Source organism: Clupea harengus, chromosome 3, assembly GCF_900700415.2.
Source record: "Clupea harengus chromosome 3, Ch_v2.0.2, whole genome shotgun sequence".
NCBI classification, from domain to species: Eukaryota; Metazoa; Chordata; class Actinopteri; order Clupeiformes; family Clupeidae; genus Clupea; species Clupea harengus.
The window spans coordinates 25,913,500-25,935,999 of NC_045154.1; the positions used below are offsets into that span (position 1 = coordinate 25,913,500).

The 22,500-nt window shown below is 47.9% G+C and overlaps 1 protein-coding gene across 1 annotated transcript in view; it reads right to left on the reverse strand.

Moving 5' to 3' along the window:
- brsk2a (BR serine/threonine kinase 2a) overlaps positions 1-22,500 on the reverse strand; it is a 78,848-nt gene that overhangs the window by 4,921 nt on the left and 51,427 nt on the right. The window contains exons 8-17 of the mRNA XM_042707365.1: positions 22,005-22,036; positions 20,412-20,576; positions 18,739-18,836; positions 17,191-17,341; positions 10,421-10,481; positions 7,798-8,005; positions 6,889-6,937; positions 5,346-5,469; positions 3,646-3,826; positions 2,362-2,451 (exon numbers count right to left, since the gene is read on the reverse strand). Coding sequence (XP_042563299.1) covers positions 2,362-2,451; positions 3,646-3,826; positions 5,346-5,469; positions 6,889-6,937; positions 7,798-8,005; positions 10,421-10,481; positions 17,191-17,341; positions 18,739-18,836; positions 20,412-20,576; positions 22,005-22,036 — 1,159 coding nt within the window. The remainder of the gene's footprint in view (positions 1-2,361; positions 2,452-3,645; positions 3,827-5,345; positions 5,470-6,888; positions 6,938-7,797; positions 8,006-10,420; positions 10,482-17,190; positions 17,342-18,738; positions 18,837-20,411; positions 20,577-22,004; positions 22,037-22,500) is intronic.

Consider the following 22,500-nt stretch of genomic DNA (forward strand, 5'->3'; position numbering starts at 1 on the left):
TCATTCATAGTCTTACCGCACTTTGAGACTTTCCCCGACTTTGAGTTCTCTAGAATGTCAAAAAAGGAAGTGGTGGTTAGCATCATAGAGGCTGTCTCTCCAAAAGGTCACCTGTCTGTCAAACCTGGCTAGTTAGCTTAGCATGCTACTTCTCTGAGGGGGTATATTGGTGTGATTCTCTTGTTTTTTAGAGCTGAATTTCCTACTCGCATCTCGCATTTAGCTGAACAGATGTTTACGGTCCCCGGGAGAGCGTTTAAAATGTGGTGTAATTGGATTCAGCTTTTATTGTTGTCGTTAACTGAGTACTGAACTGAGTTGAAGTCTAGCTAGATGCCTATGGAGATGAAATCAGTGCCAATTTTCTTTTGAATATTTTCAAAAACAAATACATATATGCGCACGCACACACACACACACACACACACACACACACACACACACACACACACACACACACACACACACACACACACACACACACACACACGTACAAACACACACACACTCCCCCACACACACAAATACCCATTATTCCTTTCTACAACGTTCCTGTCTCTCAAATGGTTGTTTGCTTTCTAAAGAGATTTGTGGGAAGTCTGTCTAACTCTATAACTCTGAGCCCCTGAGGAGTTTGACATGGGGGGGGGGGTGGGGGGTTGCCACAGGGCCGGTACAGGACATCTTCCCTCCCTCCACTGGGGTCAAGCAGAGAAGCAGCTCCCTATGATCAGGTGAGAGTCCTCCTGTAGAGGGCATTCCTCTCCCTCCTCCTCCTCCTCTTCTGCCTCTCTCCTCATATGCACATAACACACTGAGTCACGCCATAGCCAGTGGAAAGCAGGATGAGCCGGAGGTGATGTGTGTGTGTGTGTGTGTGTGTGTAGTTGTGTGTGTGTGTGTGTGTGTGTGTGTGTGTGTGTGTGTGTGAATGTGTTTTCAAATATATGCATGTCTGCATGTGCGTCCAAAAGAGAGAAAGAGGAGTTCCAAGAAAGAGGAATAGAGGAAATGACACAGAGGAGAGAAGAGAGAGAGAACAGAGGAAGAAGAAGAGGGTTAGAAGACGGTGAACTAAGGAGGAGGAAAGGGTTAGGAAAGGAACATGAGAAAGAGGGGAAGAAATGAGAAATGGAGAGAGAAGGGGAGGCAGAGGAAAGAGAGATATAGTGGGTAGTTGAGGTAAGAGGCTGGTCCACATTGACATGTAGGTGAACAGGGATGTCTGGTTGAAGTCTGCTGGCTTATGTTGATATCAGCTCTCTCTGTGTAGTTCAGTGTAATACATGGTTCTCTGCTTAAAAGGCAAATCAAGTTTAAATCTTAGGAAGAGTGTACTGCCCTCTTTAGCATTCAGGGACGTTTACAATTCAGGTCTGATCAGATGCAGTTTTTCTGTTTGACCAGCAGGGGGAGCTGTTATCAGCAAGATGGGGACGAAACGAGCAACGATGAAGCACAATGGGTCACGTGGAAAAGACATGCAGGGAGGAAGGGGGGACAGAGTTTTTTTTCTCTCTCTTTCTTTCTCCTTTCTTCCATGTCTGCATTTCTCCTCTGAGACGACGGACAGGCAAGTGCTGTGGGAAACTACAGATTGGAGCATTCTTCTGAACTAAGAGTCATGTTGTTTTAGAGAAACAAAGTAAATAATTAAAACAATTTTCACCATATTCTTAAAAGTGTATATAGATGAAAGTATGACCAAAAAAAGTATCAAAGTGAATCTGCCAATTTAAGATTCTCCCTTTCAGAAATGTCCAAGAACAGTGTAGATGCCTGCTAAACATCTCCACCACTGGCTACTGTCAACTGTGTGATATGTGTGTCTCCGTCACATGCATCTGCGAGCATATGTACATGGGGCTGTGTGTGTGTGTGTGTGTGTGTGTGTGTGTGTGTGTGTGTGTGTGTGTGATCATGTGTGTGTGTGTGTGTGATCATGTGTGTGTGTATGAGAGGGCGGGGGGGGAGAACTGTGGCAAGATGTGGAAGCAAGTGGGGAGGGGTCGCTAAAGGGGGCATTTGGCTGGGGTGGCGGGAGGTGGCTGGGATATTCTCTGTGTGTGCATGTGTTTTATGTGTGGTGGTGGAAGGGGTAGTTGTGGTTGTGGTTGTGGGGTGTGGTAGGGTGAGGGGTTTGGGGGGTTGGGCGTAGTGTGCAAAGCTGTGGAGGCCAGTGCAGTGGCATGGCGAGGGGTGGGTGGGGCATGCATGCGGAGGATGCCGTGTCAGAGAGCGGAGGGGGAGGCAGGGAAAAGAGGCGGGGGGCTGGGGGTGGGGTGGGGTGGGGTGGTTTTGGGTTAGGGGATAGGGGTCAGGGGTTAGGGGGGGGGGGGGGGGGGGGGGGTGTCCACTCACCAGACAGCTGCTGAACTCCTGGCTGGTCGTGTGTGCTTAACAACTGGGCCTGGATCGTCTCCACCACCCGCTTAAAACGTCGGCTCGGACCTGCAGAGGGACAGAGAACGAGAGAGAGATAGAGAGAGAGAGAGAGAGAGGGACGGAGAACGAGAGAGAGATAGAGAGAGGCAGAGGAAGGGTGGATAGAGGAATAGAGCAAGAGAGGGAGGGAGCGAGTGAAAGAGAGATAGGCAGAAAGAGGAAAAAGAGAGTGAAAAAAAGATGAAGACGGACTTCAGAAATAGACCCAGCCCAGGTGCGAATAATGCCATCCAGCCACAGCATAAACGGCTTCCCGCTCACCACTCAATCTCAGAGCGTGCGCTCGCTCTCAGTTGACACAAGCCCAGAAAATCACATTTCACGAAAGAAAGGCCCGCAGAGTAAAATATGTAAAGCCCCACCTGAACCATTTTATCGCTTCAGCAAAAATCAGACTAGGCTGAGGTGCAGTAAGGTGGGACAGCAGGTAAGGAGACCGAGCAGAACTGCTGACGACTCCACCTGCACCATTCACACCATAATGGACCGCAAATAAGGTAAAGAAAAAGGATGGGCTAGTTAGGCAAATAAAATAAGGTTGTTCAATGTGAGGAGGTTTTTTTTTGCTGGCATAGCCATTTCATTAATCTGTTTTTTTTGTATTTAGTATTTTTTTTCCAAGGTAAAGGCCAATGTGTGCTTGGCAGGATGCTGATGTTGTTTGCAGCGTTGATAATTAGTTTCTCAAGGCCGTTTGTGTGTAGCTGCTCGGCCGCCTGGGTACGGCAACCCATAGGGGACACAGAGGACGAGCTTTTTTTTGCGGTCACCCTTCCCCCCTGACAGAACTGGGGCTCTCTCCTCGTGTCTCTGCACTCCTATGGTGTGTGTGTGTGTGTGTGTGTGTGTGTGTGTGTGTGTGTGTGTGTGCTATATGCTGGGCTTGCTACATCACAGCAGGGGCCCCGGTGACCTGTGATTTCAAAAGCGGTTTTTCTTTCAGTTTGATTCTCCGGGCCGGGGCAGCCTGCTGGGAGTGGGAGGTGGAGGTGGAGCGGGCCCTGATAAAACACCCGTGCTCACGGTTTAAGCGCCGCGGCTGTGACTGTGTTCTCCACCCCCTGCGTGCCATTCTCCTTCAGCTGACCACGCGCTGATAGTTCTCTGTGGCGTCTGGCTAAAAGGGTTTGCGGCAGGGGGAGTGGAGGGGAGGGAACAAAGGTGGGTGGGCGGACGTGACAACCCTGTTGCCGTGGTTACCTGAGAGCAACGTGAAGGTGACGGAGTAGATGCCGTTCTCCTTCTGAGCGGCGGTGCTCTCGGTGTAGGTGATGTCCACCTGGAACTTGACAGGCTTCTGGAAGACGGTGGGCCCGGCCGTGGACTTGTACTCCGCCCGGAAGCTGGTCTGGGAGATCACGCTGTGACTGAGGCTGGGGATCTGCGGTCAGACAAGGCCGCAGGGTTACAAGTACTCTACAAGTGGGACAAACAACTCCTACAAGATATGTTATTACAGCGTAATCACATTGTTATCATGCTAATCGTGCTATCATGTTAGAACATAGTGCTGTTATCACAGTATTATTACATATTCACAGTGGTAGAAACAATTCACAGTGGTAGAAACTATTTACACAGTTACAATGATAATATCATCACCTGTTTCCACCAGTATTAGATTTCAGTGGAACCCGGTGGGCATCAACTGTCTACCTTGGCTTAAGCTATTTACTATGTGATAAATTGTTAACACTGGTACAACCTATTCACAAAGCGCTCATATAGTAACATGTATCAAACACAGTTTAACCTGGTGATGAAGTGACTGCTTTTCTGGCCATCAGAGCAGCACCACAACGTTACAAATCAGCCCACAAGCTTTGCCATTAAGTACAGACTCAATCTGTTGTGTGAAAGACAGGGATTTCTGGCCAGGAGAAACACATAAACCATTGGCCATGTGTTGCCTTGGCTTTTTTCATGTGTGCAAAAAAGTGTATGTGTGAAAAAATTCAGTGACCGATGACGTCTGATTAGGAGACGACTGGACGTGTTTATTTAATTGCATACCATGGTTCTCTTTTACGCATGTGTTATTTCTGCACAAGCAGAATCATTAAGCATATGCCGGGCCTATGCTCTGGCCTCCAGTATCCCTAAAAGGATCCATGATTGACCATGTTGTGATGGCAACCATGAAAAGGCAGACTTCCTGGTTACGAATCCACACTGACTGGTATGAGAACAATCACTGCCAAAAACATGTACCAGTAAAATATTTCATGCGATAGTGTAAATTGTGCAGGCTTAAAACATTACAAATATACTGAAAAACAATGATCATATCAAGATGGTAACTTCATTGTATTTTGCATTGTATTGTAATATAAGCCAATAATGCTGACAATATGTTGTTCTGGGCATATTTCAAGTGCATTTTTCAGATTGGATGCCTCAGAAACATTCCTTCTCATCATGTAAAATGTTGGTTGGGAATCACTAGTACACACTTACGCACAAAGCCAGGCCTTAGCCTCACCGTGGCCCATTCACGGCGCAGCATCTATATGCTAATGACAAGTGCACTGTGTTGATTTCCCACTGACCTCAAACGAAAGCGGCAGTTGGGAGAGAAATTGGAAACAACCGCATACCAGCATTTTACTGGATTGTGACATAAATCAGAGCTGCGTTCGCAAATGTGAGAAAACACTGCCTTACGGCAACGTCTATCGGAGCGTTTGCTACGGAGGCGAAGGCTTCTGATCTGATAGCAGAAATAGGGGAAAATAGGGGAGAGATAGCTGAATACTCATAATGGCAGACTATGCACTGTTCTGAATGGGGGATGGGGGATGAGGGGAAATGGGATTTTTTAAGAAAAGGTAACAGCTATTCTGAGGGGATAAACGGGGAAGGGAATGCAGGAATTAAGAGTGGGAAAAAAAAGGCCTTACTGAGAGAAAGGCTTGGACGATGTCTGCTTTGATGGAGCTCAGGGGCTTGTCCCTGATGACCACAAAGATCTGCTCCTCTTTCTCCAGGTTGATAAAGTTACCGAACCAAGACTTTTTGGCAAGTCTGAAACAAAGCGACACCAGATCAATTACAAGAAAAACAAAGAAAATGGCAAGTACACATGTTACACACTGACGCATTATAGCCAGACAATTTAGCGAAAAACCCTCAATGACAGGACATTAGCATAAACAAACTCCTTTTTGAGCATGCACCAAAGTTTTTCACTTAATACAAATGGACAAAAAAAAAAACAGAAATGAACAGAGAGCACAAAGGATGGACTGTCTGTTCCTCTGACAGTGACACATTGCCTCGGTCTCCTTAGTTTTCATTTACTCACACCCTGTGTAAACCACAGCTTCATTCATTTGGGCTGAAGAGAGTTTATCTTGTATCCAGGGGCGACAGTGGGACAGGCGTGATTTGAGAACATAATATTCGCATTCATTTTAACATCAAATTGAAAACAGATTCTGACAAGAGGAGCTGACCAAGTCAGATGGGGTTTCATCAAGTAGGGGGTTTAGGGTACATTGCAGAATAAAAAAGAAAGATTTTTGTTTATAAATAAATAAGTAAAGAAAGTCGTTTGGTAAATGAGGCATCATTTGTCGAGAGAAAGTTTCTCTGGCATTCGCCTTCTGTGTGGACCTGGTGTGAGGGAGAGAGAGAGATGACTGAGCTCTCTCGGCAGAGCGAGAAGGGAAAGAAGAAAAAGAAAAAAAAGAAAAACGAGGGGAGGAATGCAGCAGGGCAAGACAAATGGTGCTTGATGCTTTTTCCTGGCAGATACACTAGCGAGTTTTTACTGCCGACATCTGTTTCGATATCGAGGCTTCGCTCAGCTGTTCTCCACAGCCGCGTTGATCACACACGCCATCCTGCTATGTTTCTAATCTAATTGCTAACATTGTAAACGAACAACAAAAACAATGTTTGGAAAATCACCCGGTTTCATTTACACACCGCATATTAAAAAGCAAGAGCTTCAGGCTTTGGCTCTCATGAGGAAGGTGGGAATTCCATTAAAACAGGAGGGGGTTTGGGAAACAGCTTGGGATATGCGTCTTTGAGTGCAGCTACCGTGAATAACGCACACCCGGTCCAATCATGGCTTCACCTGCACTCGTGCTATCAGAGTTGTGTTCCAATTCCTTCTTAATTAGACTCAAGTGATTGATAATTACTGGTTGGAGACAGACAACTGTCATCACAAACGACACACGATGGTACTGAATCCGAAATTGAAAAATAAACCCACACTGATGTAATATTTTGATTGATCGAATCCATCCAAAATGTCCTCCAAATCAGAGTAGGTTGTCAGTGCCAGAGGAAGCAAAACATCCAATTGCAAAACATGGAAGAAAAAACTAAACTATGTATCATCAGATAAATGATACTAAGCTCCAGATAGATGAGAATGTTAAACCCTTTTAGACAAATTACACTAATCTCTAAATCGATGCATGTACTCACTCTGGGGAAGACTCCGGGGTCAGGCTGGACATCTCCTCTTGTGTGGGAACTAAACACAGTCAGACAGAGCTTAGAGTTAAGCATGGTGAAAATGTATTTATTTATTGTATTATTACTTAGTTATGTTATTATATTACTTGTATAACTAGGTATTATATATTCCCTGTATTATACCTATATTATATCATTTTTATCTTCTCTTCTGAGAATTATCCACAGTGTAGTCTTTTTTCATTATTGTAATGTACATGACCCTCTGAAAACCTTTGAAATGGAAATAAATGATGTCGTGTCTAATTATCTAATTGAACTCTTGTCTGAAACCTGGCAAACCTTCATGTTTCTATCCAAATAAATGCCTGCGAGCTGCTGTATTTCTGGAACATGTCAGTTCCGCAGAAGATGTGCCACTGAGTTCTTAGTTAAGTTAGTATCAGCAGCTGAAGAGCCATCATGGCAGGGGGCAGATGGAGGAGTTATAATTAGTGCAGCGTACTGCAGAAACACACACACGCATACACACACACACCCACCCCCACACACACACACACACACACACACACACACAGACGGCTGATCCGAGGGAGAACCAGAGCAACAAGTGCACTTCTCCTCATGTGCTCGTCAGGGTTCAAGCACTCAATGTACAGGCTCATTGAGCCAGACATATCAGACATATATCACAGCACATGTCTGGAGACAGTTATGACGGTATTAGGTTCAAGTGTGGGTGGGAACAATTACTGTATGGTGTCCTCCACCTTGTAAACGTGGAGCTCAATGCAGCAATCTAAACTAGCTGTTTCCAGACCGTGTGCTTCTGCCAGAGTAACATCTGTCTAGATAAGACTTGGGATGGACTTCATCTCTAGCTGTGGGCGATGACAAGAGCGTTTCCTGCTGTGATACCTTGCAGTTTCCTGCGGTGGAAACGTGGCGATCCCAAGAAGCTGTTCTTGATGGAGTTGAGGCGTGTCCTCCAGGGCATCCCACCAATGGAGGGGCTGGGCGGGGGGGTCGGGTTGGGCGTGCCGGCCGGGCTCTCCTTGGGCGTGTGCACAGGGGTCCCTTTGGGGGTGGGGAGAGGGCTGCCCCGGGGGGAGGGGTGAGGGGTCACCTGTATGGTTGGGATAGATTTGGTGCTGTGGTCAGACGCCGGCAAGGGGTGGAAGTGGTGCAGCCGGATGGACGGGACAGAGGGGGACGTAGTGGTGAATGCGGGGGGTACAGATAGCTGGGGGGCAAGGGGGGCGGGGGACGGCCGCCTCACCTGAGGGCTGCCGGGGATGCTGGGGGGTTGGGGCTGGCACGGGGTGGAGGGCTCGGACTTGGCCACAGAAGGCTGCTCTGGTATCGTTTCCGGCAGCGGGTTTGACCTGGTGGCCTGCAGGGGCTTGTCAGCCACCTTGGGCTTGGCCGGTAGGGTCTGTGTTCCGGGTATGAGCTGGAGAGAATTGGGGGTGGGTTTGAGGGAGTTGGGGGTGGGGGTGGGTTGGAGGGAGTTGGGGCTGGGGGTCGGTTGGAGGGAGTTGGGGGTGGGGGTGCGGGCGCCCGTCCGATTCGGCTGTGGCTGAGGCTCGGGGGACGCTGTGCGACTGGAGTTGGGGGTCTTGGAAAGGTCGGGGGACTGGGGAGGGACACAGAACTTCCTGACAGGCTGAGGGGTACAAGAAAGGGCATGCACCACACAAGAGAGAGAGAAAGAGAGAGAGAGAGAGAGAGAGAGAGAGAGAAAGAGAGAGCAGCCGGCGCAGAGGACACAAGCACACCAACCAACCAGGAACGGTTATGGGAGAAATGGAGGAGCGGCCAAAATGGGAGCCAGAAAAAAAAGGGATGGTGGCAATGCAGAAGGAAAAAAGACAAACAAAAAAAGGGGGGAAAAAGACATGCAGTTAGCCCAAACAACCCATACAGCAAGGACAACACAACCAGCAACCAGACAAAATCAAAACAAAAAACAAACAAACAAGGAGACAAAACCAGACATTGTTACAGGCATCCAACAAAGCGAGGACAGAAACCAGCATGTAGACACGACAAAGGAGGCGGGGCTCCTCTGTGCTGAGATGATTGGCTGTGAGAGCGGAGTGGAGCGGAGCAGAGCAGCTGCAGGCAGGACAGTGACACAGGTGAGGCTCTGCGGACCGCCAGGCGGCGAGGCTTTGGCCCGGACATGGAGATGCACAGGTGGATGGTGGACGCTGGGCACAGTATCCCTTTTTACTGTCATCATTTGCCATACTCCTATACAGACTGTTACACAGGTCTACTACTGTAAGCCACGCTCTTGGACACTTGTCTACTACACAACAACTATTCGTACAAAAAGAGACCCTCATGCTGTGGTTGTGTTTATCCTTATTGTCTCTCATATATGACTGTGCAATCTGTCACACTTGGTGCAGACGGCCCAGGCTCTAGGGTAAGCCCTGCACTTGTACAACTGTTCTTTGTTGAAAAGGAAACCCTGCTGCTTGAGAGATATTAGTTCTAAGCCCTCTGCTGTCTCTTTCAGGGCAAAACTCATTAACATGACCCCAAGAAGGATATTAAGCCAGAATGAGATTGGCTACTTGGTTACATGAAGGCTAACAGAGAGCATGCCGGTTTTTAGGTTGACTGTGAGGACACATTAATGACAGACAGCCTGCAGTAAGCATGAACTACGAGGCGAAAGCTGCAGTGTCCTCAAAATCCCTCATTTCTCTGTGCAGAAACTTCCAGCAAAAAGAGCTCTTTTCACAAAGACTACTAGATGCTATGAGAACCAGGAGAGCTTCAAAGTGGGTTGCAGAAATCAATTTGCCTTTTAAATCAAGTCGGGCTCCGTGTCGTGAGAGGCTGGGGTGTAGGCCTGTGTAATCTGTGAGTTCCGGCTAAAACAAGTCAGCTGTAAAAGTTTTGCCATGAGCCTTCCATGATAATCTGAAAAGAAGGATTTTACAGAGCCATCCCCAAGCTGGATTTCCACTGGCTCAGGCCATTGAGAACACAGCCTTCGGATAAGAGAGGATATCTCCATGGCAGACAAAGTTTGAGACGTTTTTTTTTTCCCCTCTCGACTTTGCATGCTTCAGCTTGCTCAAGGGCGATAGAAGATATACCCAAAAAAGTAAAAAGCAAAGCAACCACCACAATCAAGCAGAGCTCAATTAAAATACAAGAAAAAAACTAGCACAGAGTGCAAGTCTTCTAGCGCTTTCATTTCTTGATGGTCGTGATTATAAAACCCCCAACAAATTACAGATAGTGTAGTTAACTAGCTGACTAAGCAGCTCATCCTCATCTAATCAAAACGGAACTGTCACTGCAGATGTCTGAACTGCAGATGCAACATACAAGCATTATTTCCTCCACCAGCACAGTGGTGGTAATAGATAATCGGTAATTGCTAACAGATGCACTGCGTTGCTGACGTAAAAAGGAATACACGTGAGGCATGGAGGCAGCCAGGCCGCGGTGGAAGAGGCCTGGGGCTGGGGGGTGGTAGCAAGGCTGGAGATGAGGCGAAAGAGGGGGGGGCACTTACCCGGGGACTGCTGAGGGGGCTGGTGGAGAGGCCGGAGGATGCTCCGCTGATGGACCGCGACCTGCCAGGAGACAGAAAACGCAGCGGGGTGGACAGAGAGAGAGAGAGCACAGAGTTAGAACTGTTAAAAAAGAAAGAACGAAAGAGAGGGAGGGAGAAAGAAAGAGAGGTGAAAGAGAGAGGGGGGCGGCGGAGAGAGAGAGAGCATCTGTACACATTTAAGGCATTTTGGGGGTTGGGGATTGACTAGCAGAGATCACATTCAAAGCGTTGCGCTGAGGTTAATACTCTAACAGACTAGAACTAGCACTGAACAGCACGCAGACTAGCAAACCCCCAAGTGCCCATCGCATCTATTATGGATGCTCAAGCCGAGGCAGACATTCCAGCTGATGCACTCCTCGGAGAAAGCACACAAAGACGAAACCGATCGAGAGTTGTTGTTTTCTCTCAAACAACAGATGTTAAAGCATCCAAACAAGTCGATAACCTCGAACAACACACAGGCTGATCACTCAAAAGTGTGTCCTCATGAAGTTGGATTTCTCCCCTCTTGTGTCGACAGACCCCCATCCCCCCATTCATCCCTCTGTTCAATATCACTCCCCCCCCCCCCTCCTCACACCTAGACTCAATCTCTCCAGCTGAGCTGTGGACCCTGAGGGGATATGAAGAAAGGTGGTGGGGGTGGTTGGAGGTGGGGATGGTTGGTGATTGCTGTTTGACCAGTCAGATGTGAGGGAAGGTGGTGGTGGCTGTTTGGGGATGTTGGTTGGTGGTGGTGGTGGTTGAGGATGATTGGTGGTTGCCGTCTGATCAGTCAGGCTTGCCAGAGGGAGTTGCCAGAGGGGCCTGCTTCTGGTGAGAGCACGACCATGACTGAGACTGAGAGCGCTCTGCTGGGACCTCAGACTCCAGACAGAGCGCGGTAGGCTCCAGTACAAACAACCCTGAAGGTGATGCTCAAGGCCCTGCCTCAGACTCTCAGCTCCCACAGGCTACAGCAGGCTCAGGGGCTATCAGCATGGGCATGGGGTAGTGTTAGAGGAAGAGAGAGAGAGAGAGAGAGAGAGAGTGAGAAAGTGAGAGAGAAAGAGAGCAGAGGGGGGTGGGCAGACAGAGATTGGAGAGCAGGAAGAAGAAATGGATACAGAAAAAAGCTGAGAGCAGAGGTGAAAGAAAACAACAAGGGGAGAAGAAAGGAGGAGACTTGGGTGAGTGTAGAGACAACATGGAGTGGAAATGTGATGAACTGAAACAAGGGGCTGCTGGGTAGAGGAGGAATAAGGGAAAGAAAGGAGAGAGAGAGAGAGAGAGAGAGGGAGGGAGAGAGAGAGAGAGAGAGAGGGAGAGAGAGAGGGAGGGAGAGAGAGAGAGAGAGGGAGAGGGAGAGAGAGAGGGAGGGAGAGAGAGAGAGAGAGAGGGAGGGAGAGAGAGAGTGGAGGGCAGAACAAAGGGTCGTTTTGAACGAACAATGTCAGCGCGGTGCGAGGCGAACGCAAGCTTGGCTTAGAGACAGAGTGGAGGAGTTGGCAAGCAAACAGCCATTAGTGAATAGCAACGCCCACGCCTCGAGCGCCTGTATCTATGTGTGGATGCGTGTGGGCGGTCAGAAGACACTTGCCAGCTTGGCTGATTTTTAAACAGATCCGGGGAGCGAGCGGTGGTGGGGAGAGGAGAGGACGGGGGAGCTAAAAATGTTTGTGTCGTCTGCGGCAATGTATGCAGCAATATGGCTTCGGAGAAGAAGAGGGCACCGTGTGTCATCAATTGACTCCATGTTTCTTGCATGAGCCTGAACGCCACATGTGCTGTAATGATATGAACAGCCTGAGGCTATTGTTGTGATATCCTCATGCATCCAACGCCACCCTCCCATATGCCTTCGACATTCCCGACATTCCCACGCAGCTGTCCCACAGCAGCAGAGGGCTTCCGGCTGGACTTTTATTAACAGAGCCCAGAATAAACCACCACACTCTCCATCTCTCTGTCTTTCTCTCTATCTCTCTCATTCTCAGTCTCTCAGTCTCTCTCTCACACACACTCTCTCTGTCTTTCTCTCTTTCTCCCTCTCTCACTCTCTCTCTCTCTCTCTCTCTCTCTATTTGTATCTCTCTGTCTTTCTCTCTGCTGCGCTTGGGTGCAGATGGGATCTATAAAAACCCAGAAACGAGGGAGAACAGAGTGGCTAGTCTCTCTCTCTCTCTGTGTGTGTGTGTGTGTGTGTGTGTGTGTGTGTAAGGCACGTAGCCACTGCCCAGTATGGCTCACTCGTGCCTGGGAGATGCCCACCCTGACCCCCTGCGTCTGTCAGACAAGCTACTGTGTGTGGAAGCGGCCCAGAAGGCTTTGTAGGATGCCGCGTGTGTCTGTTTGTGTGTGTGTGTGTGAGAGAGACAGATAGAGTGTGTGGTAGTTTGTGTGTGTGTGTGTGTGTGTGTGTGAGAGAGAGAGACAGGTAGAGAGAGATTGTGTGTGTGAGTCCGTGTGCCAGTGTGTGTGTGTGTGTGTGTGTGTGTGTGTGTGTGTGTGTGTGTGTGTGTGTGTGTGTGTGTGTGTGTGTGTAAGGAAGAGTGAGAGAGGAAGTCATTGAGGAGAAATTGAATGTATGTGATTGTGTGTGTGAAATCACAAGAAACACAAGATTGAGGCAGGTTGCATCGTTATAGCTAAGCCTGACTGAGCAACCAAAAATAATGTCCAGCCTCACAAGCTGAACCACCATGCTGAGCCCCTACCAGAGAGGACCCCCATCTCCACAGGTCTCCCTCATCCACAGCACTCCCTGTGCTAATAGAAAAGATAAATGTCAAGCTGCCATTTGCGTTGATTTGAGAACTAAACCACACTGATATGTATTTAGTGTGATGGATTAAGGTTTCAGTTGGACATGTTGTGTCCTCAATACGTCCGCTGAGAAGAACAATAAAGAGGCCAGGGAAAATAATAAAAGCTATTGATATTTTTCCACCCAAAAAAATACTTATTTCCCGAAAAAATGAAAAAGCCTTTGGGCCTTTTCAATTTCGCTTTTGACATTTCATTAACCTTTTCTTAGCGCATACTTTCTTATGGTTTCTGAATGTCTTATAATGCATCTGAGAATTAGACACATAATGCATGCTTGCACTGGGATGGAGAAAAGGGGTAAACAATCATTTCTTTACAGAATACATTCAATTATTTCTCTGGCAAAGCCACATTTCTGACGTGGCGAGTGTAGCAGAGGAATACATCACTGACCGATCTGTCTGCTCCATGCATCCATTCGTAGCTTTCCCTTCTCCTACACAAAACCTTTTCCATCCATTGTTTAGCGAAGATCTAACTTGTCATAAAATATATATCAAAGCCTGTATCACTTTTTTGACAAACTCTGATCTTAAGTTCTCCATGGCACAAGTTTTGGGAAAGTTTGCTGTTGGAGAGAAAACACACACACACACACACACACACACAAGTTCTATCTTTTTCTCTATCACAAACACTGAATTGAACCAATAGTATACACACACACACACACACACACACACACACACACACACACACAAACACACACACACACACACGTTCTATCTTTTTCTCTATCACACATACTGAATTGAACTAATAGTATATCCACACACACACACACACACACACACACTAAAATGCAAACATTAAACACAGACTGAGAAATGACGATCGGGCTGGTATGACAGAAAAAGAGGAGGAGTGGTGAAGCATAAAGAGGGTCTGAGATGTCAAACGCAAAAGAAATGCACACACACACACCCCGACACACACACTCACACACACAATCCAAACCGAACTACTACTAGAAAGCCCCTAATAAATATTCCATCTACTGTCCTACATTGTGCAGGCAGTGTAGAGGACAGGCAAATACGGGGTACAGGGAGGATATGAAGGGATGATCATGAGGAGATGGGGGAGAGGGAGATGGAGGAGAGGAGATGGGGGAGAGGGAGATGGAGGAGAGGAGATGGGGTGGTAGGAGATGGGGGAGAGGGAGCTCATGAAGAGATGGGGGAGAGGGGGATCATTAGGAGAAGATGGGGGAGAGGGGGATCATGAGGAGGAGATGATGTAGAGGAGATGGGGGAGAGGGGGATCATGAGGAGGAGATGGGGAGAGGGGGATCATGAGGAGGAGATGGGGGAGAGGGAGATCATGAGGAGGAGATGGGGAGAGGGGGATCATGAGGAGGAGATGGGGGAAAGGAGATGGGGGAGAGGGGGATGGGGGAGAGGGGGATCATGAGGAGATGGGGGGAGAGGGGGATGGGGGAGAGAAGATCATGTAGAGGAGATGGTCATGTAAAGGATAGGGTGAAACTAAAAAGCAGCAGAGGCTACAGCGAAGGCTACGTTGGCTACGCCTGAGAGATGCAGGGCTGCTTTTCTCATTCCTGTTTGGGAATTGGGTCCATGAGATGAAGACGTGGAGATGACTCCAGACAGCATGATCCATGCTAAGTGAATGAGCAGGGAGCTCAGCAGGGATGCTTTAACTGTGCATCTGGCCATATGGAATTTGTCTACTAGCAGGGCGCAAATCCACCCTGCATTCTAAATATGAGATGCTTGTTTGCTTTGACGTGAAAAGTCTAAATTGATACTAATGATTTTAATCAGAGCCGGGGTTTGGTTGTTTCGTCCTCTACACACTGAAGATTATTTCATGCATCGCTCACTAATTGGAAGGAGCTAAGCTCCCTTTCTGGGCCATTGCCACCTCCTGTTAACTCAATTACAAGTTTTGACATTCAATAAAATGCGCGCAAGCACACGCTCTGAAAAAAAAAAAAAAAAAGAATCAAATTGGGTGCAGGGTTCAATCCGAGACCCAAGGTCATGAGATTTGGCTGTTATCTGACACTGTGGAAAAAGAACGAGGAGGCAGATGAGATTGGGTGTGGTGAAATGAGCTGGTGGATGGAACACTGACTAACAGTTATAGGGGGGGGGGGGAACTGTGAATATATGTGACAGAGAGAACAAGAGTGAGAGAGAAAAGCAGTGTCAGTGAGAGAGAAAAACAAGAAGAGCCACTGGAAAGACTTTGAGACAGAGAGAGAGAGAGAGAGCGAGAGAGAGAGAGAGAGAGAGAGAGAGAGAGAAAAAAAAAGAGAAGCTACTGAGTTTGAGATGAATACATCTTGGCAATGGCTCAGCAGTCAGCACAAATGCAACATACATTTTAATGAAGCACTCTGTTCGCTACATTGTGCAGTGCAATAGATTTTTTTTTTTAAAACGATGATAAAACTCACACCCTGGAAAGGAACAGGAGCTTCGTCCCCCCCGCCCCCCCCCCAGTTTGATTTGGTTGTTCTGCCTCGCCTGCTGTTTTGACATTTAACGGCCTTACACGGAGGAGTTGAGGATGGAAAAGCAACGCTGCATCTCAGCACTAAAGAGAGACATGAGAAGGCCTGGCAGGCCAGCGGAGGAGAGAGAGGAGAGTACCTTTCTTCTCTGCTGCATTTGAGGTGGGCGTCAGAGATATCCAAGCTTTTACTGAACACACTCTTACTACAATGGGAGACAAAGTGAACAGACAGTCAGTCTCACACATGTGGTCAAACTGTGGGCTCTTACCTGCTAAGCGAAAACAAAGAGGAAAAGTGGGAAAACGATCTCTATTTCTATCGACTCCCGTTGTATTACTTTGTTTTCTCTCTATCCGTGTGAGCACTGCTGTTCACTGAGAGCTCTGCGGTTAGTTCGGAAAACAGAGACTTTCGGTTGAGTTTGTCTAAAGGCAGCAGGTGTAGCATTTTCAAAGGAGTTGTGTTTGTGTTTTAAGCCAACTTCCATATTCAGACAGGCATCGTCGTCATCTTCAGAGAAACCCGCACTAGCTAACTGCCAGTCAGCATTAAACAGAGAGCGAGGGTAAAAAAAATGAGTTAACTGTTTTTTTGGTGTAAATCACTTTTAATGAACAGAGAGGAGACGTTTCAGAGCGACTGATGCATAATGGCTTCCTGTTTAGATGGGAGAGCACTCCTCTCTCACTCCCTGCAGTGTGGGAGCAGACCTCAGTCTTTCAGTAGCAATAAGACATCTAATGAGAGAGAGGGGGTGAGAGAGACAGATAGAAAGGAGAGCGAAAGAGAGCGAGTGAGATCAACACAGAGAGAAAGAGAGAGACAGATAGAAAGCAGAGAGAGAGAGAGAGAGAGCGAGTGAGATCAACACAGAGAGAAGAGAGAAAGACAGAGACAGATAGAAAGGAGAGAAAAGAGAGAGAGAAATGGAGAGATATACATAGAGAGAGAAATGGAGAGATAGAAAGAGAATGAGAGAGACAGAGATAGAGAGAGAGAGCGAAACAGAGCGAGAGAGAGAGCGAGCGAAACAGAGAGAGAGCGAGAGAAAACTGTCACTCTGCTCTGAAGAATAATACATTCAGTGAGTATGAATCACGCCTGCTGAAAATAGACGGAGGCCTATACGCCTGATCTGATCCACTTCCAGCCCTTAGGCAGTATGAAGCATTGGATGACTGCCGTAAATGAGGAATGAATGAGGAAATATGATGGACTGGGTGGCAACAAACTAACCTCACCTCCCAAAAGCATCATATTTATATTCACAAAATGACACACAGTGTGTGTGGGGTGAAACGTGACAAGGCTATGGATGAGAATGAGTTTATGGGTGTGTGTGTATGAGTGGGTGCACTAAGGCAGTCGTAAATGGAATCAATGGTGGACCTGACTGGAGGTTAAAGGTCACGGGGGTCATCTAAGGACACACCTTTGTCCGTGTTGCGTCATGTCGATGGCGCGGCGGGCTGGCACCGGCGAGCCGCCGTCTGTCACACTCAGCACCTCCATGGACTTACGCTCCGGCCTCCTCTTGCCGTGCCGGTTCAGCATGGGGGAGTCCACACGCTTCCTGGGAGGATCTGCTTGCATGATGAGAATGAGAGATGGAGAGATGGATGAGGAGCAGAGAGAGAGAGAGAGAGAGAGAGATGAGGATGATAATTCTGTGAAATTTCAGAACACCACCTAACACCAGAGTAAGGGCCGAAACACACCAAACGCGTTTTTAAAAACGGGACGCTAGTAAATGCATTGTTTCCTATGGTACGGCGCGCCTTGCGTGTGTGCCTTTTCTCCGCCATGCGTTGCGTCTTTCTAGCGTTTTTTAGATGCACTTAAAAGTTGAACTATTCTCAACTTTCCAGTGCAAGGTGCGGAGGCGCACCGCTCATCAATGTCACACTCGGCCTAGGCAGGTTGCGCACGCAGCTCCGCTTCCGAGGCGCCGGGCAAAACAGCCTGGTGCCCCTGCGGCTGTTTTGCCCGCCGCACTTTGCCAAGATGTTTCTGAAGCGTCTGCCGTTTTAAAAACGCGTTTGGTGTGTTTCGGCCCTAATGTATTAACTCAAAGCTAACCGAGAGTGGTAATGGTGCACCTGTTGTACTTCTCAATATGGCCATTGGCCAAACACGTATTACAATAAGATTAATTTTATTCTTCATGTTTATCAAACATGTGCCAGTTTACAATCATATGCTTCCATGTTGTTTTGTGCATCTGTGATTTGGTCCACATGCATGACTAAACTTGGTATTTCTAAGATTATACAACCTGACAAAAGTGGATAAAAATACCCTCATCTTCAAGAAACAACAGTGTCGTTTGGCTGCACCCTTTAGCATTACAGCTCAGCATCACAGATGCAATGGGCCAATCGCCCCCAACTACTGAAATATTCTATAGTGCTATTGACAGTGGAGGAAGATGTGCTGGTCAGTGTCGACCAGCGGTGTGTGAAAGCGATAAGAGGCGCTTCTAACTGCTTCACTGGAGCATGTTATGGTAGCCGCTTGCTTACTTCTGGCATTTGGGTGTCTGGCTCAATTGGACAGGTAAGGCAATCGCTGTGCTGTGTTAGTCATATCGCGTGCCCAGTGCAAGCGCTGGACCAAGGCCCATATTTCAGGCTCAGCTGGTTAAAGCGTATCAGAAAATAACAATAAATAGGATACAGAAGGGCCTGAAAATCGAGTGAATCCAACAAGAGGCTTCCATGGTGCATTCACTTTAATCTAGAGTAAGAGTGTGTAATGGAGTGTTGACTGCACTGAGCACTGAGGTGAATGAAGACCATGGAGTCAAATGTAGAGATCTCACTACTGCCAGTGCAGCAGTGGGGCTGTCCAGCAGATCAGTGGAGGAGCAGCCTACAGGAAGTAGACATAGCAGCCTACAGGAAGTAGACATGGTGGGCGTTCCACTGACCTCTGGAAAGTCCTAGATTCCCACATACGCCACCGGGGTCAGGGTTCTTACCGATCTCGTTGCGAGGGGGCAGGTTCTGGTCCTCCTGGCTGGGATACCTCTCCTTGCGGTCCAGGAGCAGGTAGTAGATCATCTTCTCCTGGTTGTCTCTGTGGCAGAGGACATGGAGAGGAGAGGAGAGGCACGATGATGCATGGCATTGTCACACACACACACACACACACACACACACACACACACACACACCTAAACACTCATTATGATGATGAGGCCTCTCGGGCGGAGCGGGAGATACAAATCACACTGAGGCGGGATCATAGAGATGCTCAGAGTGGAGGCGCTCAGTCATGTTCAGCTAAAACGCTCCATGAGGAAGGACTGAGTCTGCTAGTGGACCCGTGCCATAGCAGAGAGTGGAGCAGGGGATAAATATCCTGCTCCTCGAGCTTTAAATGGGAACAAATCAGAAACTTAAGCACTAGATGTCCCAGAACCACTCTTGGCTGGCTGCAGGAGCCACACATGTGTGTATGTGTGTGTGTGTGTGTGTGTGTGTGTGTGTGTGTGTGTGTGTGTGTGTGTGTGTGTGTGTGTGTGTGTGTGTGTGTGTGATAGAGAGACAATGAGCCACCCACAAGCTTTAGGACAGAAATCATGAATCGTTCATCACACGTGGAGACGTGCCTCGCAGATATAGTGTCTGATGGTAATTGTGCTACTTCTGAGATGATAGATGGAGGGCTCTTCACTGGAGCGCCTATGCAAGACTCCTTGCCAAAACCTATCCTCCTCAGTCTATTTGTAGGGCTCAGAGGAGTGAATGAGAGCACAGGCACATAGATGGTGTGTGTGTGTGTGTGTGTGTGTGTGTGTGTGTGTGTGTGTGTGTGTGTGTGTGTGTGTGTGTGTGTGTGTGTGTGTGTGTGTGTGTGGCTCAGAGGGGCGAATGAGAACACAAGCACACAGATGGTGTGTGTGTGTGTGTGTGTGTGTGTGTGTGTGTGTGTGTGTGTGTGTGTGTGTGTGTGTGTGTGGCTCAGAGGAGCGAATGAGAACACAAGCACACAGAGGAAAAGAGAAAGAGAAAAGGAAGGGAAGAGGAGGGAGAAAAAGAAGACAAGAAACAAGAGAGAGAAGGAAGAGAAAGATGAAGGGGAAAAGAGAGAGAGGAAGAGAAAGAGAAAGAGAGGCTGGATATAGAAACAATGACACTCAGGACACGTGTCGCAGGTGAGGAATAACACAGGCTGCGGTTGGGGAAATAACCCAGGGCGAGTAGCTTAACTGGCACAAGAGAAGCCCAAATTGATCTATGCTCACAAAAATGTCTTATGACAGGCTCAAAGATTTTCATAAGGGAGAAAGAGGGGGAAGGGGAAAAGCTTACAGCACCCTGATATTTCCTTCCCTTCATCACCCTCTCTTTCTTTCTCTCCCTCTCTCTCATCCCTTGCTTGCGTGCTCTTTCACTCTTTCTCCCTTTCTCTTTCTAGCCATCTCTCCCTCGCCCTATCTTCTCTACCCTCTCTTCACCCCCTTCATCTTTTCCTCTCTCCATCTGTTTCTTTCTCTCTCTAACCCTTCCTCCCTCCACCATTCAAATGTTTTCCGCTTCCTCCCTTTACTCCTCCTCTTGACTCTCCCTCCCTTCTTCCTTCCCTCCTCCGTCTCTCTCTCTCTCTCTCTCTCTCTCTCTCTCTCTCTCTCTCTCTCTCGACACTCACTCCTCCGACAGCAGGTCCTTCATCAGTTTGTTCTTGTCTCGGAAGCAGCCTAGCGAGTGCATGCTCTCCAGGACGTCCGGGTCTATGTCCTCGGCGGAGGGCAGCGTTTGGATCATCACCTTCCTGGGCACGGGCTGCTCTGGCTCCGGCTCATTCTTGCCTCCTCTGGAAAAGAGAGAGAGAGAGAGAGAGAGACAGAGAGAGAGATAGAGAGAGAGAGAGCAAGAGGGAGAGAGATGGAGAGGAAGATTTATGTAACACAACCATTAAACCATTGTCTAACTGTCTCAGACAATTACACCAATAAAACATTAAAATCTCCCACCGACAAGCTTTACACCGTTGCATTAAAAAAGGCACAGAGAGAGAAACCCCCCTCTGTTAGTACATTTGAATGCATCACCCCCTGTCCATTAGCCCAAAGGATTCTGGGGGAAAAAATGGTAATAATAAAACACTGACAGAATGGGGGCTTTTTTCAGCACTCCAGCGCTCAAAATATTTGCTGTTGCCATCTGTTGAAAAGTGTTTGTGTGTGTGTGTCTGTGCATTGACAGCATGCTGTGTGGGATAGTACAGGTGCTGTGAGGAGGGATGGTGTGTGTGTGTGTGAGTATTTGTGTGTGTGTGTGTGTATGTGTGTGTGTGTGTGTGTGTGTGTGTGTGTGTGTGTGTGTGTGTGTGTGTGTGTGTGTGTGTGTATGTGTGTGTGTGTGTGTGTGTGTCTCTCTGATTGTGTGTGTGTGTGTGTGTGTGTGTGAGATAGAGAGCGAGAGAGAGAGAGACAGGCTGTGCGTCAATGTGTATGTGTGAGAGCATGTCCGTGTGTATGTGTGTGTGTGTGTGTGAGAGAGAGATAGAGATAGAGAGAGAGAGAGGCTGTGCGTTCATGTGTATGTGTGAGAGCATGTCTGTGTGTATGTGTGTGTGTGTGAGAGAGAGATAGAGATAGAGAGAGAGAGAGAGAGGCTGTGCGTTCATGTGGATGTGTGAGTGCATGTCTGTGTGTATGTGTGTGATGTGACGTGACCCCTGTGTATGCCAGCATGTGGCCTCTGTGCCGTGCCGACTCCCTGCTCTCTCCAGGAAGCCGGATGACGGCCATGTGAGCAGACAGCTCTGTTCCTGGCCAGCCAGATCTCTGTCCTTGCTACTGGCGCGCCGAGGCCACCCCCATTCATCAGCAAAGCATGCTCACGCGACATACACACATACACACACACACACACACACACACACACACACACACACACACACACACACACACACACACACACACATACACATACACATACGCACGCACGCGCGTAGGCATGAAACTCAACACCTTCACCCACACAAATGTAGGCATGAAACTATACACACTCAAAGATATACTCAAAAACATATATAGGAATGGAACCACCCAGCAACACATGAAAATATAGTTAGGAAACCACGCACACACAAAGACACACACACACAAACACATGAAGTCAGAAAAACACACACACACACACACACACACACACACACACACATACAGGCATAGTTGATCTGCATGGGCTGACTGCTGTGTGCAGTCACTGAGTCAGAAACAGGAGGAATACTCACATGTACCATGTGTGCTTCTGAATCTGATCTAACTGTAAAGACACACACAAAGAGAGAGAGAGAAGGGGGGGGGGAGAAAATACAATCAGACAGGAAAGAGGAACGATGCAGTGTCCGGTGCAATATAAACCAATGGAGACAAGAGTGTACCTATGGCATCCAGCACACACACACACACAGACACACACACGTATATATGTGTAATGCAATTCCAGGAACAATGGTACTCAATGTCATGGAATCAAGATAGATCAGAATGAGAAAAAAAGACATCCATCATATATATTAAATGTCAAATTCCCCAATACATAACTGCAGAGAGACACAAAACAACAGGCGTCTCACACACACCCAAAACACTGCAGTCTGACAGACTATTTGACGGACAGAAATACATTATTTATCTGCTATCTATCTGAATTAGACAATACGAGACTCTGTTGAGTAGAAGGATATTTGGGAGCCGGCTCTCTGAGGTTCTCCGGGGCTTAAGGGG